The following is a 24,617-nucleotide window of genomic DNA, read 5'->3' as shown; positions in this document are numbered from 1 at the left end:
GATCAGTACTATCTGCAATATATTTTTCTGGTATGCCAAAAGAAAAATAAGGCAGGTAAGGAGACCTCTGGCCACCATCTTGACCACCTGGACTCCAGACTGATAAAACTCCAGACTCTGATCAGTATTGATCGCTGATGTCTGCCATGTCTGATAGCAGCTGGGCCCCACCATGCATGAAGCTCGTGCGGTCGCCTGACACACAGTGTGAATACAGCTTTACTCTGCTTTCTCATAAACAGATAATACATACAAAATAGTCTGAATAGAATAGAACAAAATAGAATGTATTCACACGTACAGTATCCTGTGCATAATTGATGCTGCATATTAGAAGCTGTGCTCAGTCATTTCATTTACATTGGAATCTGCAGCTTCAGATATGCACAGGATACTGTGAGTGTATACAAACCTTAAAGATGGATTTTTATTTTTGTTTTACAAAAAGGTCAGCTGACAGCTGTAGGTGGCTTTTCTGACCCCCAGCGACCAGCTGAAACAGTAGGCAAAGCAACCCTAATGCTAGACAATATCCCACTATGAGTTTGTTAAGTCAAACTTTAGGTGTTAAAAAAAAACGGATGTATCTTGGGTTAGAAGTTCTACAAGTAATGAACATATAGATGAAATTAAGGATTAGGGGTAAAGGTACTAAATATTAGGAACCCAAATATTAATCACAAATGAATGAATGTTAACTAAGTAACAAAACTAACATCAAAAGCTCCTGTGCTAGATTTCTAGTCTTGTAATTAGTACCTTTGGCCAACAGAGGGCAGGCATGTTCTGAGAAACTTACCCAAATGTAAAAAAGGTTATCTAGCTATAAAAACATAATCCCTATCTCCAGAACAGGGCCCAACTCTCCCTGCTGAATTCTACAGCCCCCAGCGTCCGAGGCAAACTCCTCTCAGCAGAGACTGTCTGCTCAGCCAATCACCGGCCACAACGGTGTCTCGCCTCAGTTGGCAATTGGCTGATCGGTACTTTTCAGAAGGTGAGGGTCAAACGGTTTATTGTGGGGAGTCAGGCCCTGTCCTGTGGTACGGGGATATGTTTTTAATAGCTGGATAACCACTTTAAAAAGGAGCTTTTCTGGACTTTTTAATCATAAGTACTGCATTGACTTTTGTGGGTGTTTATGTTCTACACAGACTTCCATTTTTTGCCCAGCACTTTGTGCATTCATGGGTCACATGACTGTTCTGCCTGTGATGTCACGATCACTGACTTCCTGTTCCTTTTCAGTGAACGTGATGTCACAGTATAAGTCATCAGGTGGTTAGCAGCATAAACCCTCCGATCGGTGATGGAATCCAGGGTCATTTAACCCCTTCCCAACCCCTGCCGTACATTTACATCATGGATTGAGTGAGAAAATCTGGGTTTGGGGAGCTGGGCTCGCACCATACTCTGCTATTTGCAGCCAAACCCTCCAGTAATGACAATCAAAGATCACTCAGATGCTGGTCTTTTAACTGTTTCAATGTCATGATCAATAGTGATCATTTTTTTTGGAGTTGCACTTTAATTATATTGTAATATATCAATGTAGAAGATATTACCAGCACCAACCCAAGACCATTAGCGGGTACAGGTGAGATACAATTCACATGGAGTGGAAAAGATATGCCTAAGCCGCAAAGAATGACAGGTGCCCTAGGGGTGCACGTCTCAGGAATAGATGCATAAATAATAACCAACTTGAAGAATGTACACACACATTCTTATTGAATAAAAATTCAGCGGCATGCACAGGTGGGGGAACAGGTGAACAGGCGTTCAGAGGAGGGGGAGGAGAGGCGACGGACCATTGCACGCAAGTAGTTATTCAAGTAATCAAGTTGGTTATTAAAGGGGTACTCCAGTGAAAACCTTTTTTCTATTAAATCAACTGGTGGCAGAAAGTTAAACATATTTGTAAATTACTTCTATTAAAAAATCTGAATCCTTCCAGTACTTATTAGCTGCTGAATGCTACAGAGGAAATTCCTTTCTTTTTGGAACACTGATGACATCACGAGCACAGTGCTCTCTGCTGACATCTCTGTCCATTTTAGCAACCATGCATAGCAGATGTATGCTAAAGGCAGCATGGTGGCTCAGTGGTTAGCACTGCTGCCTTGCAGTGCTGGGGACTTGGGTTCAAATCCCACTAAGGACAACAATAAATAAAGTGTTATTATTATTATTATTTTAACGTCAGCAGAGAGAACTGTGGTCGTGAAGTCATCAGAGAGCATTCCAAAAAGAAAATAATTTCCTCTGTAGTATTCAGCAGCTAATAAGTACAGGAAGGATTAAGATTTTTTAGTAGAAGTAATTTACAAATATGTTTAACTTTCTGCCACAAGTTGATTTAAAAGAAAAAAGGTTTTCACCGGAGTACCCCTTTAATTATATTCGTATGGTGAAGTCCAAATAAAATGCCCCCAATATTCCCAAATTCAGTTTTTTTCTATTTTGTCCTACAAATAATTTTTTCTTGCTTACTAATACAATATATACTACTAAAAAAAAAAAAAAAAGTCTCGCAAAAATATGCCCTAATACAAGTCTGTCCATGCAAAAATAAAAAAATTGCAAAATTTGGGGGTTCAGAAACCAGTTAAGACCCTCACCTGAGACCACTGAAAACCCACCCCTGACTTTTTACAAGTTTGGTTGAGGTCACTCAGTAATGCCTGCTAGGAGGCTGTACAGTGGTCTCAACCAAGTGCTCCAGAATACAGGATACCTACTAATTTACAGCGTGTACGTATTCCATTACCCAGGATGCACATGGTGGGGGTTGTAGCCATAGAGAAGATAAAAGATGCAGTAATAAAATAGTTTATTTGATGTGCAATGTGTATAGTGGTTGCAGACACCACATGGTTTGAGCACACTGTTCCCTGACCTTACACATTGGTGGGATGCCCTACAGACATACACTTGTAGTAACACAGAGTCCTGAATTTCCTTGCCTAAGGGTAGAGTAGACGGAGCTTCACTCGGAGAGAAGGAACATTTCTATATATTAGGATGTAGTAAATTGTATAATATTAATAGTTACTGTAAATGAAATAGCCTACAATAACTGTAAATGTGTAACTGCTTTTGTTTATAGGCTCGTTCACATGACCATTGTGCCCTGCCTGTCTGTAAAATACCAGACACCAGATGGACCCCATTCAAGTCAATGGGATCCATCGGGACCCAGCAGTGTCAGTTGTGCTCCGACCAGCACACCCCCCTTGTCTGGCACAGATTGAATGACCCATGTGAAGGCTCAATAAACGAGTGACGATCTTTGAGATCAGTGCTTGTTATCATGGCCCCGTTGGTCCGAGCAATAGAGCCTTTACCTGGCTTTCTGATGGGAGTCTCGGAGCAATGGCTTCTTCCCTGCAGAGAGTCATCAGGTCATGATGATATAGGTCACATTACTTATGATATAGATACTTTTCTACCAACTGCCCAGAAGCATCTTCACAAGATGGTGTTCTTGGATAACAGGTTAATAAACATATTTGGTATCGGCGTATGCAAAAGTGTCCAAACTATAATGTTAATGATGCTGTGCGATCAACAACATAAACTAAAGTAAAAAAAAAAAAAAAAAAATTAGCAGCTTTTTGGTCACATCACATTCCAAAAATATTTAATGAAAAGTGATTAAAAAGTCACATACACACACAAACGTTGAACCAAAAAAAATATATACAGATCGAAAAATTAGCCCTTATAAAGCTCTGTATACGGAAAAATTAGAACATTATAGGTGGTCAAAATAAGTCAATTTTATACTACAAATTTTGCACAAAAAAAATTTTGTTTGTTTTTAAAGCCGTACAATAATAGAAAAACGTGCAAACATGGGTATCATTTAAATCGTAATGACCCACAAAATAAAGAAAACACACAATTTTTTAGCGAAAAATGTACAACGTGAAACAAACCCCATCCAAAATTTGCAAAATAGCGGTTTTCTTTTCAATTTCAACACACAAATATGTTTTAGCGTTTTGCTATACATTTTATAGTAAAGCAAGTGCAGCAATTAGTACAATTAGTCACGCAATAAACAAACCCTCGTATGGGTCTGAAGATGAAATTATAAAAAGACCCAAAAAGACCCACTAATGTGTAAACATTGCTTGTGTCCTTTACAAAATAACTTGCTAAAACTATAGTTTGTTGACAAAGAATCGGCAGAGAGGAAAAATAGGAGTAAAAATAACTTTAAGCACAGTAGTTTGCAATCTGTGTTCGGGTGCATTCACACCACGTTTTTGCAATACCGTTCCCGTATCAGGTTTTTGATGAAAAAACTGATTCCTCAAAACTTTACTAAACTGTATCAAAACGTATGTAAAAATTTTAACCTGTATACGGTTAAAAACCATATATGGTTTGAAAAATGATCTCCGGTTGCATCCATTTTTTAAGAAAAAAAACATTCATTTTTAACTTTTCATTCCATTATGAATAAAGTTCCACTTGTTTGATTGAAATTCCAAGAAAAAAAAATTGTGCAAAGTCAAAAACCGTATGGTGCAAACCGGATGGAACCGTACGCACATTGACTCCCATGTTAAAAAAAAAAAAAAAAAAAAACACATACGGTTTCAATGCGTTTTTTCACCCAGACCAAAAACCGTGGTAGTCTACGGTTTTGGGTACGGGAAAAAAATGGACAAAACCGTACAAGACGCCAAATGGATGCAACCAGATGCATCATTTGGCATACGGTTTTCAATTGAGAGTCAATGCACACGGTTTTCAATACGGTTCCGTACGGTTTTCAAATTGAAAACGTATACGGGAACTGTATTGCAAAAACGTGGTGTGAATGCAGCCTTGCACCAGTTGTTGAACTACAACTCTTCAGGATGTGGATATGACGAGTGTTGGTCTCACAATGACCAGGAACCAACAGGTTGCAGATAACCGTCTATACACCAAGAATTAAGAACATTTCCTTCAAGTAGGAACGTTTTATCTTGAATATCAGCGACGGTAAACATTAGCTCAGAAAACAGGGTTATCCATCTCCCAGGGCCATTAATAAACTTTTATATGATGTGACTGTGTGTTTAATCAGGTTCATAAAAAACAGGCTTTGCCCAGCAGCAGGACTGAAAAAAAGTCTGTGTGGAGGAAAGGGTACCTAAGCAAAACATTCGAGAAGCGTTGTATGTATGTGTGTAAAATAAATATTGTATTTATCAGGGTATACCACGCACCGGCCTATAAACACACACCCTCATTTTTCAAAGAAAATTTGGGTAAAAAAAAGGTTTTACCCAAATATCCTTGTTAAAATGAGGGTGCGTGTAGGTGTGTGTATACCCCAATAAACTCTTTACGGGGATGGGGAGGGAATCGGGAGGGGGCGGCGGCAGCTTTAAATCATTGAACCGCATCGGCTTCTGCATGGCCAGAAAGAGTTTATCGGCGTATAACACACAGATAGGCTTTAAAGGGGTTATCCACCATAAGATGATTTTAGTATGTACCTGGCAGACAGTAATGGACATGCTTAGGAAGGATCTGTGCTTGTCTTTGGGCTAAATGGCTATGTTGTGAGATTACCATAACACTGTGGATAGCTTTTTCTGAACTGGTATTTCCTGTTTCAGTTTTCTTTTTTTTTTTTACTAAAAATCCCATAATTCCATTTTCCTCCCTCCCACACATCAGCCATCCCACCCATTGAAACATAAATGAGCTGCATCCATTCAAAAGACCTGTGGTTTTCAATCAGGGTGCCTACAGCTATTGCATTAGTTGCAGATTGATCTCTCTCCCACCAGATTGATCTCGATCCCTCCACCCAATGAAGCAGACAGGCTCCCTGTCATCAGCTGACTAGTGAGTCAGGTCTCGGCCGCATTGCAAGCTGGGAAAAATCTGAGACAACAGTCATTTTGTATGCTGTTAAAAATAAATATTGGGGTGAAAATCATTGAAGAATTGTGAGAAAACAGTCACACACAGGTACAGACACTATATTATTAACTACACTAACTTTACAGCCCCTGTAGCATAGTCAAAATAATTCCTGGATTACCCCTTTAAGCTAAACATTTTAGTTTAAAAAAATGTGTGTTATACGCCAATAAATACGGTAATCTGCGTCGCGGCGGTGGTGGTCGCCGCCCGGTGCTACGCCATTTTATGCTAGGGACGTTAGGAACCCACTCTGAATAGATGGCCTTGATGTGGCGAGTGGGCTTGTACTTTTTGATCAAAAATGTATACTAACAACCTGTTAGTTTTTGATATTGTGCTGAGAAGCAATCAGATCATTATACAAGATTGTAGATGTGCACCATGTCTGTATTCTACTCGAATTCATATATATTAATTAAACCTCATGTACGTAAAGTCCTTGTCCCATACTGATTTAACTTTTCGTCCGGATACCGTGAGGAGTGCCGACCCGTATCTCTTCCTTAATTTATTTCAGATCCTTTGCACTGTCCCAGGCTATGGTAGATGCTGGTTGCCCTTACACACCCCTGTCAAGTATTGACCGACAGACGTTCTACAATGTTGTGCCCTTAGCACGACACCCTCAGGTGAGTGTACTACTTGAACCTCTTTTGGGTATTGAATATATTTGCATAATGGCACTTCAAACACCTTTCTTGCTTCTATAGTCCATTCCATAGCAATATCCAACTAGTAACATTACAAATGTCCAAAACTTTTACTATGGTTTCAGGTTGACAAAGCTTGTAAATTTTTGCCCAAAATCTGAAAATCTAGCAGGCTGCTGTAGAGTAGCCCATTGCATATCCTACTAAGGCCCCTATTGTTCTCTATATAGCATCTCATGGTCCTATACACAATGGCCCATATTTACTAATAGTGGAGTGTAGTTTTCTTGGTGAATTTTGATTCCCGACAGGTATTTTTCCATGGTATTTTCTTCCTTACGTTAGTTTTTTTCGATTTTTTTTGCTCTGAGCTGTGGGGTTTTCCAGTGCTAAAATCCACCACACTTTTTTTAATGCATGAACAAAGCCATACACTCCCATGAGAATTATGTTTGCATGTACTAAAAACATAGTAGCTTCAGTGGTAGAGACCACCAACCACAGTGGAAAGCAGTGGTCTCCAAACTGTGGACCTCCAGATGTTGCAAAACTACAACAGCAGACAGCCCTGCATATTGTGAAGTGGCTGTGCTGAGCTGATGCAGCTCACACTCCCTTTAACCTCTTCAGGACACAGGGCGTATGGATACGCCCTGCATTCCGAGTCCTTAAGGAGCGAGGGCGTATCCATACGCCCGTGGGAAATCCGTTCCCCACCGCTAGCCGGTTGGGGACCGGAGCCGGATGCCTGCTGAAATCATTCAGCAGGCACCCTGGCACATCGCCCAGGGGGGTCCTGAGACCCCCCCCATGTCGGCGATCGGAGAAAATCACATATCAATTCAGACATGCGATTTTCTCCAATACCGGGCTGATCGGGTCTCTGGTGACCCGATCACCCGGAAAATAGGGCTGATCGGAGCTGTCAGCAACAGCCCCGATCAGCCTAAAGGATAGGAGTAAGGTCGCAAAGCTGCGATCTACTCCTATCCCCTGCTATTACTCAGAACGGAGTTGTGACCAATGGCAGCGCAGGACAGGGGATTGGCATGGCAACCCCCCGTTCTGCCCACCCCTGGATGTCGAGGGGCTCTGGAAAGAAGATGGAGGCCGTACCTGCAGGAGAAGATGCCTGGGGACCTGGGATCTTCGCTGGAGCCTGCAGGATCCTGATCAGGTAGGGAATCGACAGTGGGGGGGGGGGGGGATTGAAAGTGAAAGTAAATCGATCTTTACTGTGGCAACCACTAGAGGGGCCAAACTGCAACTCCCAGCATGCCCAGAGAGCCAAAGGCTGTCTGGGCATGCTGGGAGTTGTAGTTTTGCAACATCTGGAGGGTCACAGTTTGGAGACCACTGCTACAGTGGTGCCCAAACAGTAGCCCTCCAGATGTTGCCAAACTACAACTCTCAGCATGCCTCGACTGCCCAGGCATGCTGGGAGTTGTAGTTCTGTAACATCTGTCCCTTCAGATTTAGCAATTTTCATGACATTTTTGAAAATTGCTGCTCTACTTTGAAGCCCTCTAATTTTTTCAAAAAGCAAAAGTATGTGCATTTTATGATGCCAACATAAAGTGGACATATTGTGTTTGTGAAGAAAAATAAAATTTATTTGGAATATCCATTTTCCTTACAATTAGAGAGCTTCAAAGTTTGAAAAATGCTAAATTTTCTAAATTTTCATGAAATTTTGGGATTTTTCACCAAAAAAGGATGCAATTAACGCCGAAAATTTACCACCAAAATAAAGTATAATATGTCACGAAAAAATCTCAGAATCAGAATATTCGGTAAAAGTGTTTTCGCGTTATTAATTTGTAAAGTGACGGTGGTCATAATTGCGAAAAAGGGCTCAGTCCTTAAGGTGAAAAAGGGCTGCGTCCTTAAGGGGTTAAGGGTAGGGTCCCATGTAGTGTATGTGAGGAACCAAATGGCAATTGCTTGAATTCAGATTTTGTTAGCCATTCTAGTAGACCACGTTTAGGACATTAGTGGCCAGAAGTCAGTATCAGAGCTCTATAGATGGGTTCAGATCAGTGTTTCCCAACAAGGGTGCCTCCAACTGTTGGAAAACTACAACTCCTGGCATGCTGGTAGTTGTAGTTCTGCAACACCTGGAGATCCACAGTTTGGAGACCACTGAGGTAAGCAATTGTAAAAGGTAATCTTTGCTAAGGTGAAGTAAGATACAGCAATCCTGAAATATATAGCAAAAGAGATGTTGGTGAGATGGTGCATAGAAGTATGGGGGCTGAAGTTCACTTTAAATGGGTAGTTCAGTGGTGAAAAACGTATCCCCTATCCTAAGGATAGGGGATACGTTTCAGATCGCCATAGAGTTGTATTGAGGGGGCGTGTCAGGTGCCGCTTCGTGCGGTGGTCAACACACCCCCTTCCCGCGGGCTGCCGGGGCCCCGTACAGGAGATCGCGGGGGGCCCCAGCGGTCGGACCCCCCGCGATCTGAAACTTATCCTCTATCCTTAGGATAGGCATGGGAGGGAGGTACATTTCTGTATATACAGTCCAGTCTAAACAACAATGCCAATGATTTCCTATGTTAATATAAATGGAGGGACTGGCTGCCTCCTTCAGAATACACTGTACTTTGGTTTTTAAGTTACATTTTTTGTCGGACTTCCAACAACTGCACTTAAATTATATTAATGTAAATGTATACTCGGACCAGCATTCATTTTTGTCCACAAACACAGTGAGGATTAACATCTTAACAGATCTTCACACAGGTAGGAACCGTCTTTCTGTTAAAGGAGAACTCCAACCAAGACTCACTTTAAATGGGTAGTCCAGTGGTGAAAAACGTATCCCCTAACCACAGGAGAGGGGATAAGTATCGGATACGGGACCCCGGCTCTCACTGCGGAGCACTTGTCTACCTGTAGACAGCACGGACACAGCATGGAACCTGTCACCTGCAGAGACGAGCTAGAGGGAAGAACAAGCGCTCAGCATAAAGGGGAATTCCCCCCTAGACATCTTATCCCCTATCCAAAGGGGACCGGAGCTCTGTGCCAGATGACTGGCGATGAGAGCAGAGGGCTTGTGACCTCATGGTCACGTCCCGCTTGTGACATCACTGCCATGCCCCCTCAATGCAAGTCTATGGGAGGGGGCATGATGACCATCATGCCCCCTCCCATAGACTTGCATTTAGGGAGCGTGGCCGTGACATCACGAGCAGGGCAACGCCGCGACATCACGAGCCTCCAGTGCTGCACCTAAGGCTCTGAACGAACGCCGAGTGCAGCAGGGAGATCCAGTGGCGGGACCCCCGCGATCAGACATCTTATCCCCTATCCTTTGGATAGGGGATGAGATGCCTAGGGGCAAAGTATCCCTTTAAGTACTTCTCCCCACTCTTCAGAGTGATGGCTCTGGACACCAAGACCTTTACTAATCAAGAATTTTGACAGGTCTCTATAAAGTGTCACTTTCATTTAAAAAAATTTGTAAAAAATTCAGACCCCCACGGATCATTAGAGCGAGCAAGAAGAAGCATGCTGCACTGAGATTCACTCCCTGGCTCTATTCATTTGCACTAAACAGGCTCCATAGAAGTCTATTGGAGTTTATCAAATGCAACTGGACAAAGATAGCAGTGAGGGAAGTACAGAAGCTTTCACTTCTTCCAGCTCGTTCTATCAATATGTGGGGGTTTGAACATTCAGACACCAACCAATCAAAACTTTGTTAGATCACAGGGACACTTCAAAAGGGGTACTCCAGTGCGCAACGTTCGGAACAAAATGTTCCTAACGCTTAGAGCCGACATCGGGGCTCGTGACGTCACGGCCCCACCCCCTCTTTATGTTACGCTCTGCCCCCTCAATGCAAGTTAGTGGCGTGACGACCCGACGCCAGCTATAAGCGTTCGGAACCCCTTTAAAGTGTCCCTGTAATTTAACAAAGTTTTGATTGGTTGGTGTCTGAATGTTCAGACCCCCACATTATTAATAGAACAAGCTGGAAGAAGTGCACGCTTCTGCACTTCACTCACTGCTATCTTTGTTGTTCCGAACGTTCAGCACCGGAGTACCCCTTTACAAAAAAATCATTATTGTACCAGTACCAGCTATACAAGTGGTTCCCCATGAAGCTGCTTGTAGGTTGGGAAATACTGTACACCTGTAAAGGCTGTAAAGGTCTTTCACATAAGCCTAACAACTATTAATACAGTATATTACATTGATAAACAAGTCCAAATGTTATAGTCTTTCACAGTGAGATCTTCGCAAAGTCTAAACGACCTCAGACATCCGCCATGTAAATAATAACATACAAACACACACCCAGTGTCCCTTCACATCGGTGCACATTCTCAAGCTTTATGAAGATTTGTATCCTGTCCCAGAATTGTATGTTTGACTACAACTACTAGGACCATTGAATTCAAGGCTGGGAGGTACCCACATCTCATATCCTGCCATTCTCACCAAGTTACTAAGAATTGACGTGGTACAACAAAATATCAACAAACGCTTACGTCAAGATTGTGCTTTACTCCAGACACTTAAAATAGATATACAAGGTTTTCTCTTGTAAACCAACTTGGGGGGAAAAAAAAATATCTGAACAATTAAAATGAATGACAGGACAAGGATATGTTACTAGTAGAGACCCAAACACTTCAAGACTTCCTTAGAATACCTAAGAATTTTAAGTATTTTTTTCGTCTTTAATATTGTATCTTCTACATAAGGCTAAGTTCACACAGCCGTTGTGCCCCGAGCTATTCAATTCTTTATTTGGCGCTAGGTGGACCCTGAACAGGTCGGAGCGCAGCTGATACCGCCGGGTCCTGACAGATCTCCCTGACTTAAATTGGGTCTATTGAATGTCCGGTATTTTTCAATATTTGAGTGGAGAAAAAAAAAATAAAAAATAGGAAACGCATTATTTTTTTTTTCTCCACTTTGACAGATTGGTCAACACCTTTAGCGGAGCAAACCGGCAACATGATCGAGCTGTTACTTGATTAGTCAAATTTCCAAAGATATCGGTAAAATAAGTAATAGACAACTTTAAGATATAAACAAAAAAAATAAAACTAAAGTAAATAAATAGATGCAGATAAACCGTCTGAAATTGGTTTTTACGCCTGTAATAATAATGTTCTTTTTTTTTTATCTGTAAAAACATATTTTAAAGTTGTTACTTGATTATTCAAATTTCCAAAAAATAAGAGTAAAATAAGTAATAGATCACTTTAAGATTTAAATATAAAATATATAAACAAATAAATAATGGGTTTTGTTTTTTTGCCTGTTAAAACAATGTGTGTCAGTTTCTAGGTGATGTGATCAAATTGAATAATTCCGAAAGCTGGCGGGCACCATCAGATTTTCATTTACCATGCATTTCCATTGGTAAAAGGCACCTGGAATGTCTCAATCTCCTCCTAGCACTATACAGCCGCCAGAAGAAGCTTCCAGAAAAGCCGAGAGCAGAGTTCCCTACCATGAGCCTCTCAGACTGCGGAGAAACCTCCGCTCCTATTATGCCTTAACTGCATGCAGCTCTTCCTCAAACCAATTCTAAACAATTTTTGAAGTTTGGCGGAGCATATTATATTGGTGAAGGAGGGCACTGCCATTAGGGATGTTTAGGTAGGTGGTACATGTCAAAGTGTATGGATTTTTGCCCATACCGCTATACCGGTCGGGCCCCTCCCCCACCCTCCGAGTCAATAAAAAATAATTAAACTTGCCCGTAATGGGGGTGGTCCGGGCCATCCATCCTTCCTGTAGTGTCCGGCAGTATTTTGGGTGGAGGGTGAACCGATCCGGGCTGTCCTTCTTCTCCGGGGGTGCTCTTCTCCACTCCGGGCAGGCTCCGGCCTAGTATGCTGCATAGACGCCGCCGGACACTACAGGAAGGATGGATGGCCCGGACCACCCTGACAAGTAGGGGGAGAGAAGCTGGTGGCGGAGGCGGCCTATGGCACCGCAAAAGCCACTGCAGTGCATTGATTTAAAGCGCCCGCTTTAAATCAATGATCTGCAGCGGTGTCGCGGGGGGATAAATAGCCGATAACTTATACCGATATTCCGGTATAAGTTATCGGCCCTAACCTCCACCGATTATCGGTATCGGCCCTAAAAAACCGATATCGGTCAATCCCTAGTTCCAAGCAAGCTGAAAATAGGGGACTAGCCGAACCCTATGCTGGCGATTACGGGTTATCCAAGAGGTGAAACCCCCTGCATTCAAAACTTACCTCCTATCCTGTGTATAGGAGACAAGTATTATTTCCCAGGAGTACCCCTTTAACAACTACTTCATAAGCCAGTTCTGACTTCTCTTCAACTCTATGAGACACTTAGAGTTACATAAAGAATATGACTTCCGCTTCATGTATAAACCCATGTGTGATATGGCCGGCCAGAAGGCAGCGTGCCATGACCAGAGCCGGGTCCATTTATCATGGAAATGGAGCCGCATGATAAGACAGGACTAGGGAGATCTATTTATCCTCACCCTGCGATTGCTCCTTATGAAATAACATTTAGGACTTGAAGGTCACTTTAAAAAAATTTTAAACTCTTATCACTTACCCAATATACCCCACCTCGAGCACCACTGTAACAACACCAATATCTCTCTTCACTTGGTTTTAACTTGGAAGGAGGTACCAGAGAAAAACAGAACCTGTGCTGTTCAGTAATATCCTGGGAAATAATTTTTTTTATAAAGTAATTCAAATGTTTTGGGGTAATTTTTCCCTCGTGTTAAAACATTCATCTAAACCAGTGTTACCCAACAAGTGACCCTACAGACGTTGCAAAACTACAACCCCCAGCATGCCCGGACAGCCTTTGGCTGTCCGGGCATGCTGGGGGTTATATTTTTGCAACAGCTTAAGGTGCGTTGGTTGGGCAACACTGATCTAAAACAGCTCTGATACTGTAGCATAAAACAATTGCTGGTCATTAATGTCCTAAATATGGGTCTACTAGAATAACTAAAAAAAAAAAAAAAAAGGCTGCAGTACCCAGCACGGCCACTACGGATGCTGTATGAGGGCGCTGCAGATCTGGCAAACAGCTGAGTGTCCTGAAATTTGACGATCAAAAAAAAAATAAAAATAAATAAGTGTCCTGGAAAACTCCATTCAAAAGAGACAGGGTCATCCTTTGTACAGGCCAGAATGCAGCTAAGCAGCGCTTCACACAGTTGCACAATTGGGGTTTTCATGAAACTTGAGTTGGGTGGTCTGGTGTATGGTTAACTGTAGGGTCTGGTACAGGGTATAAATTCCTTTTCGGGGTCTGGTCTAGATTAATCAGATATTTCTACCAACAAAAATAATAGCAGTTCTTGCTTGCTGTTCACAGTTCTACAGTGTCCGTCAAACATTTTGATCAGTTAAGGTCTGGGTCTAAAATGAACCAGGAGAAGCATGCAGCTAAGCGCTTCACTCTCCAACTCACTGCTCTTACCCTCTTGGTGCAGGAGACAAGCTCCATTATAGGCCTACGAAGTATCAGTCACCTTCGTTAGATCACTGTGCTACAGAGGCTGTTAAGTTAGTGTAGTTCATAATATAGCGTCTGTACCTGTGTTTTATGGTAGTCTTGCAATTCTTATGTGATCTTTGCCCCCAATGTTTATTTTTAACAGCATACCAAATGAGTGTTATCTCAAGTTTTCCCAGGTTACAGTGCGGCCTGTGACATTACATCACTAGTCAGGTGTTAAAAGGGAGCCTGTCCGCTTCCAATGGGTGGAGCAACCGCTGGGTGGGGGTGGGGGGTTGGGGGGGGATAAGAGATCATTCTCCACAGGGCTGAAGGAAATTGTAGTTTCATGAACAAATCGCAAAGCTCAGGTATGCTGCAATGGGTGGGGTGACATGTGTGGGAGGGAGAAAAGTGACCTCACACTTACAAAACAAGGGATCCTGAGACTTGTAGTTGGAGGGAGGGATCTCCAACAGGAAATAGCCATTTCACTAAAAGAAAATCAGCACATTATGGTGGACTCACAACACAGCCATTTAGCCCCAAGACAAGCACAGATCCTTTCTAAGCATGTCCATTACCGTCTGTCAGGTATGTACTAAAGTCACCTTATTGTGGATAACCCCTTTAAACAGCCTTAAAAGGGATTGTCTTATAAAACCAACTGTTATTGTGAGGAACTAGATCAGGACTCTTTCTGCAAACAGTGGCTCTTGCTCTGGATGAGAGGACGGGCACAGCCGTAGCTTTCCTTTGCAATAACAGCTGATAACGGTTTCAGACGCCAAGCAGGGACCATCTGATCACCAAGCTAGCTTCATTATAAAAAGATGATGTCAAAGGTCAAGTGCAAAAATACAATACTAAAGCTTAACTGTATTGTAACTATGTTGGCTGCCTGTGCCACACACTTGTCTCCAGCCTACAGACAGTACCAAAGCATAATAAACTATCCCTTGATAGCGTGAGGGAGAATAAGATGGCGAATAGAGATTCACGTTATTCTTTAACAGAGTTTATGATTCATATGTACTTGCTTTATGCCGCAGTAGAGTTCCACAACACACTATTCCCACAAGGCATATGGCACGGCCCAATTGTTTTCTACTAGCACAGACCAAACAGGTTTACATCTACAAATTGCGATCTATTAATTTTTTACTTCAATTTCTTTCCATGCAATCTCTTGTTCTGACACTGAGCCAAGACAGGACGCACCTGCACAGGAGAGGGGAAACGCACAAAACTATTTTCTAACAAAAAAAAAATGTAAATGGTGGGCGGGAGAAAAGGGACATATAGGACTGTTACATTTAGCTGGAATAGGACAACTCTAGAAATAAGAATAAATGCCAGATAAAAATGGAAAAGGGAGAAAAACTTCACATTCAGAGATCTCTCTTTTTACTTTGAAGAAATTCCTAGACCTTCTCGGTGAGTGGGATTAGAGAGAAATAAATAAATAAAATAAAAAGTCCAGTCTGAAGGGGCTAAAACAATAATTAAAACTCAAGTCACGCAGATAACAATCACAACCAGTCAATGGTGTATGAACTCCTTACGACTGTTCTGACATGAAAGAGGAATTGGCCATGTTGGATTCCTTAATATTTTGTTGTCAAAAGGGTCAGCCATATCCCTCAACATACTAATAAACAAGCATGCTTACTTTGACAAATGTGAATGTGCATCTTATCAGTAAGATGATATTTCCACTAAACTATGATGTCAGGTCATGGCAAACCCCATCAGCAATTGGTGCAACTGTAGCCTAAAGCTGCCATCCTACAACACCGCCAGGATAGGAGCCAAAACTGAACAACGCACCCAAGGGAGTCAACAAAGGGAGTTGGCCGTGAAATCCAACACACGCGACCTGGTTTTCATCTGTCATCTGCTGTCAGGGAATAGTATGAGACTGCCATGTACATGCCACAGCCATTTCTAAAAGGAGTAGGTAGCCATAGTATTGTGACATTGTGCGCCAAATAAGCCTGTTTGTATTCTTCAGCTGGTGCTCAGGTGTTCATTATTAAAGGAGTAGTCCAGTGGTGACCCAGTGGTTAACAACTTATCCCCTATCCTAAGGATAGGGGATAAGTTTGAGATCGCGGGGGGTCCGACCGCTGGGGCCCCCTGCGATCTCCAGTACGGAGCCCCAACAGCCCATGGGAAGGGGGCGTGTCGACCTCTGCACGAAGCGGCGGCCGACACGCCCCCTCAATACAACTCTATGGCAGAGCCGAAGCGCTGCCTTCGGCAATCTCCGACTCTGCCATAGCGATGTATTGAGGGGGCGTGTCGGCCATGCTTCGTACGGAGGTTGACACCCGCTATCTGGCCAGAGAGCCTGGCCCCCGTACAGAGAGATCGCAGGGGGCCCCAGCAGTCGGACCCCCCGCAATCTCAAACTTATCCCCTATCCTTAGGATAGGGGATACGTTTTTCACCACTGGACTACCCCTTTAAAGAAAATCGATTCACCAGACATTAAGGATGTACTTTATTACTTTAAAGGGGTACTCTGGTGGAAAATATATATATTTTTTAAATCAAATGGTGCCAGAAAGTTAAAGAGATTTGTAAATTACTTCTATTAAAACATCTTAATTCTTTCAGTACTTATCAGCTGCTGTATACTACGGAGTATTGTCAGGAAGTGTCCAGAGCAGGAACAAATCCCCATAGCCAACCTCTCCTGCTCTGGACAGTTCCTAATAAAACGAATTTCTCCAAGCAACAGGGCGGGATGAACAGGAGCGCTGAGACCAGGTACTAAGGTAAAAAGATTTATTTCCCACAATTGTGGGAAATAAATCTTTTTATCTTAGTACCTGGTATCAGCGCTCCTGTTCATCCCGCCCTGTTGCTTGGAGAAATTCGTTTTATTTGGATTTTATTGGCGTGGAGTAGCTGCAGAGACCACCCTGTATTGCACCTTTATCCATGGTTGTACTTGGACGTAGTACAACCTCCTTTGGTACTATTCATACAGCGCAATTCACACTTACCGTTACCTATTTTATCCCTCGGTGTCACACTACGGAGCGCATCCTTGTTCTCTTTTTTATTTCTGGACAGTTCCTGACATGGACAGAGGTGTTAGCAGAGAGCACTGTGGTCAGACTGAAAAGGAATTCAAAAAGAAAACTTCCTCTGGAGCATACAGCATCTGTCAAGTACTGGAAGGAAAAAGATTTTTATAACTTAAATTTTCTGGCTCCAGTTCATTTAAAAAAATTGTTTTCCACCGGAGTACCCCTTTAACCCATTCCCAACCCATTGACATACATGTACGTCATGGGTCGGATGGGTGGATATGTCGGGGGCCCGTGGTTCAAGTCCGCATCCCGACCGGTAGATGTTCGATGCTATCAGCAGCTGACATCTGCCGCTAATGACGGACATCAGAGATCGCTCCGTTGTCCGTCATTTAACTGTTCAAATACCATGATCTATACAGATCACGGCATTTAAACATTAAATGCTGCTATTCCCTGGTGTCTAGTGGTCCCATAGCGCCCCCCCTCCCCCGCCATGTAATCGCAGGGGGCTCTAGGTTGCAAGGGAAGCCCGAGGCCTTACCTTGTCTGTAATTGCTTAGGGCTCCCCCTTTCTTTTTTTTTTTTTAAAGGGGTACTTCAGTGGAAATTTTTTTTTTAAATCAACTGGTGCCAGAAAATTAAATAGATTTGTAAATTACTTCTATTAAAAAATCTTTACCCTTCCGGTACCTTTTAGCGGCTGTATGCTACAGAGGGAATTCTTTTATTTTTTAATTTCTTTTTTGTCTTGTCCACAGTGTTCTCTGCTGACACCTCTGTCCGTGTCAGGAACTGTCCCGAGTAGCATAAGTTTGCAATAGGGATTTTCTCCTGCTCTGGGCAGTTCCTGATACGGGCATCAAGTGTCAGCAGAGAGTACTATGGACAAGACAAAAAAGAAATTCAAAACAAAAAGAATTTCCTCTGTAGCATACAGCTGCTAAGTACTGGAACGGTAAAATACTTTTTAATAGAAGTCATTTACATATCTGTTTAACTTTCTGGCACCAGTTTATTAAAAAAATTATGTTTTCCACCGGAGTACCCCTTTAAGGTTTAAAAATGTTTTAATCCTAAAGTGAATCAAAAAATTATCCAAGTTTGGTATCATTGGAATCATACTGACCCATAGACTAAAGTTGGCATGTCATATTTATCGTATTTTAAATTCCGAAAAAATAATGCCCTACAAAAATTTCTGGCTTTGTAATACATTGTATGATTTTAAAAAGTGTCAGTGGAAAGTACAACTTGCCACACAGAAAATAAGCCCTAATACAACTTTGTCAGTCGAAAAATGAAAAAAAAATTATTGGTCTTATAAAGGTAAGGAGAAAAAAAACCTGAGCCAGAAAAAATAAAAAAAATAAAATAAAAAAAAGCAACTAGCTGGGTCATGAAGGGGGTTAAAATGTATCCCCTATGCATAGGAAGGGTGTCTGATCGCAGGGGTTATAACCACTGGTATTCCCCGTGATCACCAGAACGGGGGCCCCGGCTCTTGCCTGCAAGGAGTGATGCTCTCGGCCAGCACTCCATTCACTGTTGCAGAAAATGCGTTCTTTCCAGTCTGACCACAGTGCTCTCTGCTGCCACTTCTGTCCGTGTCAGGAACTGTTCAGAGCAGAAAAACTGATCATTTTCTGCAACTGATCTGCAGCAAATCCACAGTGTGTAAAAATATTAGGGAACATCCACATAGGCATGATTTCCACATGCAAACATCCTAGGATCACTGTCCAAAACCCTGCTCCCATTGACTTCAGCGCTAAATTATATTGTTTAAATTCATGTGAACATACCTGAATACGTTGCAGATCTTATGCTGAGGATTTTATGAAGTGTTCAGCTCTTTATGTTGAGACTTGTTCAGTCCTCTGACAGCAATGGATCTGGCCAAAATATATGTCCAAATCTTAAAAGGGAACCTGTCATTACTTTTATGTTGCCTGAACCTCTAATCATCAGTGCAGTCCCCTATGTCTTCTCCTCAGCCTTGATTGGTTGATCTCTGCCTATACCCAAAGGAGTGGTTTATCAATGAACACTGGAGGTGCAGGAGGATGGCACTGGGGACTGGCCCATAGACTTGTGGTTTGGGAGGCATTATGACGACAGGTTCCCATAAGGTATTTTCAAGTTTAAGGTATGTTCTAATTAGTTTTTGTGTAGTGTGCCATTACTTTATGGTATCAATTGTGTACACACACACACACACACACACACACACACACACCCTTACAGTTGGGACCGTCAACATCAACAGATGAGAAGTCTCCAAGAGCAGAGCGTCCATAGATCTTGTGTACACCGATATTTGGTATAAATGATTCAGGATGATCACATCTAAATCACAGCTAAAGAGAGTGCACACGTGGCATATTTGCAGTGGATTTAGTTGATAACATTTTTGAAAACTTATTGCTGTAGAAAAAAGCCATGTAAAATCTGTGTAAATTGACGTACGGTACCATCTTCAATCCACAGCAAGTCAAATGTATTTTGCAGGTAGACTGCAGAACTTCTGCACTGACTTCAATCGATCAGTCTTAATCTGGAAATCATCCATTATGAGGTGTCACAGTTCTACACTGCTCAAATAAATAAAGGGAACACTAAGATAACACATCCTAGATCTGAACGAATGAACTAATCGTATGAAATACTTTCGTCTTTACATAGCTGAATGTGCTGACAACATAATCACACAAAAATTTATCAATGGAAATCAAATTTATCAACCCATGGAGGTCTGGATATGGAGTCACACTCAAAATCAAAGTGGAAAACCACTTTATGACTCCGCCCCCGCGTGACATCACCCCCGCTATGCAAGTCTATGGGAGGGGGCGTGACGGCTGTCACGTCCCCTCCCATAGACTTGCATAGCGGGGGAGGGGGAGTCGTGATGTCACGATACTCTGGCCCCGTGGTCGCCATCCGGCTGTCTGCGAGCTGGCACCGCGGCGTGCAGCTCAAACAGGTGGGTGGCGAATACAAGTTTGCGGGGGTCCCCAGTGGCGGGAGCCCCGTGGTGCGACATCTTATCCCCTATCCTTTGGATAGGGGATAAGATGTCTCAGGGCCGGAGTACCCCTTTCAAGCAGAAAAACAGAAATTGTTGAGCTATTGTATGTTCCAAAACGGTGTTAAAGCATAGCTCAAGGCCACTGCTTCTCTCGTGTGGCAATTATTAGTAATAAGGCTAAAAATTATGTCCAATGTGATGATCGGGAAAAGCCGCCAACACTTGAATGCTCACTCTTGTCAGAAGCAGCTTCTGGCCAGAAAATAAGTAACAAAAGCAGCTTTTTTCTAACAATGCCCCACCTTTACATGGGCTGCATCTGGTACTGCAGCCATGTTTCCTTACATGTTTCCTTACAGTAGACTGTTTTTATACTATTTTTAGAAGAAAGCTATATTTTTTTTGAATCCTGAAGAACTGTTCTTACATTGTGTCATTAAACATGAAAGGTCATGTCTCAAAACTAAGAAAAATTTCTTACAGCTATCATTTCAAAAAACTTAAATATCTCCAGCCACTATTAGTAAAGCTGTCCATATACAGACAGCTCTTTCCCAACCCGCAAACACATACAACAAGGCAATGAGGAAAAGGGAGTAAGCCAATAGTAAACTACTCTGGCACAGGCTTATCTACCCTAGGAAGAGTCAGCCATGCGGAAACCCAACATATCCAATGCCTTTCTGCTCCAATATAAGGGCATACATACCATAATGGCAGACCATGCGGCTGTTATAAGGTCCTGGAAAGAGGGGGCCCAGTCCTGCTTGGTCCCATTCCTTTTTCTTTTGTTATTAAGGAGCTGTGCAAAACTCCTTTCTCCAGGAGACGACATTGTCTTCAAACTAATGGAGGGGGTATTGACCAATTGGTTCAAGAAAGAAGGGGAAATATATACCGGGGAAGGGGAGCAAAATCAGGCACCATAATAAGTGGTTCATTTCAATACTTGCTATGGGGCGTAATTTTTCTATGTACCCCACTGATCCAACATCCTATATAAGGACAGAGTAAGGAAGCCAGCATACATATGACACTCCAACCATAATTAGATGATTCAGCAGGCAATAGCTTATGTTTATGACTACTTTAACCCCTTAAGGACTCAGCCCATTTTGGCCTTAAGGACAATTTAATTTTTACGTTTTCATTTTTTCCTCCTCGCCTTCTAAAAATCATAACTTTTTTATATTTTCATCCACAGACTAGTATGAGGGCTTGTTTTTTGCACGACCAGTTGTCCTTTGTAATGACATCACTCATTATATCATAAAATGTATGGCGCAACCAAAAAACACTATTTTTGTGGGGAAATTAAAACGAAAAACGCAATTTTGCTAATTTTGAAAGGTTTCGTTTTCACGCCGTACAATTTATGGTAAAAATGACGTGTGTTCTTTATTCTGAGGGTCAATACGATTAAAATGATACCCATTATTACATACTTTTCTATTATTGATGCGCTTAAAAAAAATCACAAACTTTTTAACCAAATTAGTACGTTTATAATCCCTTTATTATGATGACCTCTAACTTTTTTATTTTTCCGTATAAGCGGCGGTATGGGGGCTCATTTTTTGCGCCATGATCTCTACTTTTTTTTTGATACTACATTTGCATATAAAAAACTTTTAATTAATTTTTTATAATTTTTTTTTTAATAAAATGTTTTAAAAAAGTAGGAATTTAGGATTTTTTTTTTTTCGTTCACGCTGTTTACCGTACGGGATCATTAACATTTTATTTTAATAGTTCGGACATTTACGCACGCGGCGATACCAAATATGTCTATAAAAAAAAAATTACGCTTTTTGGGGGTAAAATAGGAAAAAACGGACGTTTTACTTTTTTATTGGGGGAGGGGATTTTTCACTTTTTTTTAACTTTTACTTTTACATTTTTTAACTTTTTTTTTTACACTTGAATAGTCCCCATAGCAATCATGGTATTGCTATGAATAGTCCCCTATGGGGACTATTCAAGTGTAAAAAAAAAAAGTAAAAAAATTTAAAAGTAAAAGTAAAAAAAAAAGTGAAAAATCCCCTCCCCCAATAAAAAAGTAAAACGTCCGTTTTTTCCTATTTTACCCCCAAAAAGCGTAAAAAAAATTTTTTATAGACATATTTGGTATCGCTGCGTGCGTAAATGTTCGAACTATTAAAATAAAATGTTAATAATCCCGTACGGTGAACGGCGTCTCCTGCTCTGGTCTGTGATCGAGCAGACCAGAGCAGAAGATGACCGAAAACACTGATCTGTTCTATGTCCTATACATAGAACAGATCAGTATTAGCAATCATGGTATTGCTATGAATAGTCCCCTAATACTGATCTGTTCTATGTATAGGACATAGAACAGATCAGTGTTTTCGGTCATCTTCTGCTCTGGTCTGCTCGATCACAGACCAGAGCAGGAGACGCCGGGAGCCGGACGGAGGAAGGAGAGGGGACCTCCGTGCGGCGTTATGAATGATCGGATCCCCGCAGCAGCGCTGCGGACGATCCGATCATTCATTCAAATCGCGCACTGCCGCAGATGCCGGGATCTGTATTGATCCCGGCACCTGAGGGGTTAATGGCGGACGCCCGCGAGATCGCGGGCGTCGGCCATTGCCAGCGGGTCCCTGGCTGCGATCAGCAGCCGGGATCAGCCGCGCATGACACGGGCATCGCTCCGATGCCCGCGGTTATGCACAGGACGTAAATGTACGTCCTGGTGCGTTAAGTACCACCTCACCAAGACGTACATTTACGTCCTGCGTCCTTAAGGGGTTAAGGAGTAGTCCTCTGAAATGAACCTCAAGTAATAGACCTTTATGGAGAGGATGTGAAGAACCATAATGGCAGCAGCCGGAAGAGCTAAGGGCCAAGCAATGGGACAAGATCCATCTATATGAGGTGTACAAGGCAGGTCTTATGACATGACATGTAGTTGGTGGTCTACAGTGGGGATCAAAAGTTTGGGCACCCCAGGTAAAAACTTGTATTAATGTGCATAAAGAAGCCAAGGAAAGATGGAAAAATCTCCAAAAGGCATCAAATTACAGATTAGACATTCTTATAATATGTCAACAAAAGTTAGATTTTATTTCCATCATTTACACTTTCAAAATAACAGAAAACCAAAAAAATGGCATCTGCAAAAGTTTGGGCACCCTGCAGAATTTATAGCATGTACTGCCCCCTTGGTAAAGCTGAGACCTGCCAGTGTCAAGGATTGTTCTCAATCATCATCTGGGAAGAACAGGTGATGTCAATCTCAAAGGTTTTAAATGCCCAGACTCATATGACCTTGCCCCAACAATTAGCACCATGGGTTCTTCTAAGCAGTTGTCTAGAAATCTGAAACTGAAAATAGTTGACGCTCACAAAGCTGGAGAAGGCTATAAGAAGATAGCAAAACGGTTTCAGATGTCAAATATCCTCTGTTCGGAATGTAATTAAGAAATGGCAGTCATCAGGAACAGTGGAAGTTAACGCAAGATCTGTAAGACCAAGAAAAATATCAGACAGAACAGCTCACAGGATTGTGAGAAAAACAATTCAAAACCCACGTTTGACTGCACAATCCCTCCAGAAAGATCTGGCAGACACTGGATTTGTGGTACACTATTCCGCTATAAAGAGATACTTGTACAAATATGGTCTTCATGGAAGAGTCATCAGAAGAAAACCTGTTCTACGTCCTCACCACAAAAATCAGTGTTTGAACTTTGCAAATGAACATATAGACAAGCCTGATGCATTTTGGAAACAAGTTCTGTGGACCAATTAGGTTAAAATTGAACTTTTTGTCCGGAATGAGCAAAGGTACGTTTGGAGAAGAAGGGGAACAGAATTTAATAAAAAGAACCTCTGTCCAACTGTTAAGCATGGGGGTGGATCAATCATGCTTTGGGGTTGTATTGCAGCCAGTGGCACAGGGAACATCTCACAAATAGAAGGAAAAATGGATTCAATAAAATTTCAGCAAATTTGGATGCTAACTTGATGCCATTTGTGAAAAAGCTGAAGTTAAAGAGAGGATGGCTTCTACAAATGGATAATAATCCTAAACATACCTCGAAAGCCACAGGGGATTACATCAAGAGGCGTAAACTGAAGGTTTTGGCATGGCCTTCACAATCTCCTGACCTCAACATAATTGAAAATCTATGGATAGATCTTAAAAGAGCAGTGCGTGACAGACAGCCCAGAAATCTCAAAGAAATGGAAGACTTTTGTAAGGAAGAATGGGAAAAGAGACCTCAAACAAGAACTGAAAGACTCTTGGCTGGCTACAAAAAGCGTTTACAAGCTGTGATCCTTGCCAGAGGGGCAGTACAAGATATTAACTCTGCAGGGTGCCCAAACTTTTGCAGGTGCTATTTTTTTGTTTTCTGTTATTTTGAAAGTGTAAATGATGGAAATAAAATCTAACTTTTGTTGACATTGTATAAGAATATCTAATCTGTAATTTGATACCTTATGGAGATT

At 41.9% G+C, this 24,617-nt stretch overlaps 1 protein-coding gene across 4 annotated transcripts in view; it reads right to left on the bottom strand.

Moving 5' to 3' along the window:
* The window catches only part of ARL15 (ADP ribosylation factor like GTPase 15), a 263,307-nt gene that overhangs the window by 187,119 nt on the left and 51,571 nt on the right, over nucleotides 1–24,617 (bottom strand). The window contains exon 2 of one of the 4 annotated variants that reach the window (XM_056541771.1): nucleotides 20,851–20,986. The exons of the other annotated variants lie outside the window; for them this stretch is intronic. Coding sequence (XP_056397746.1) covers nucleotides 20,851–20,976 — 126 coding nt within the window. The 5' untranslated portion in view covers nucleotides 20,977–20,986. The remainder of the gene's footprint in view (nucleotides 1–20,850; nucleotides 20,987–24,617) is intronic. 4 annotated transcript variants of the gene reach the window in all.

This window comes from Hyla sarda, chromosome 1 (assembly GCF_029499605.1).
Source record: "Hyla sarda isolate aHylSar1 chromosome 1, aHylSar1.hap1, whole genome shotgun sequence".
Lineage (NCBI taxonomy): Eukaryota > Metazoa > Chordata > Amphibia > Anura > Hylidae > Hyla > Hyla sarda.
The sequence above is the reverse complement of the archived record's forward strand: the minus strand, read 5'-3'. Positions and strand labels throughout refer to the sequence as shown.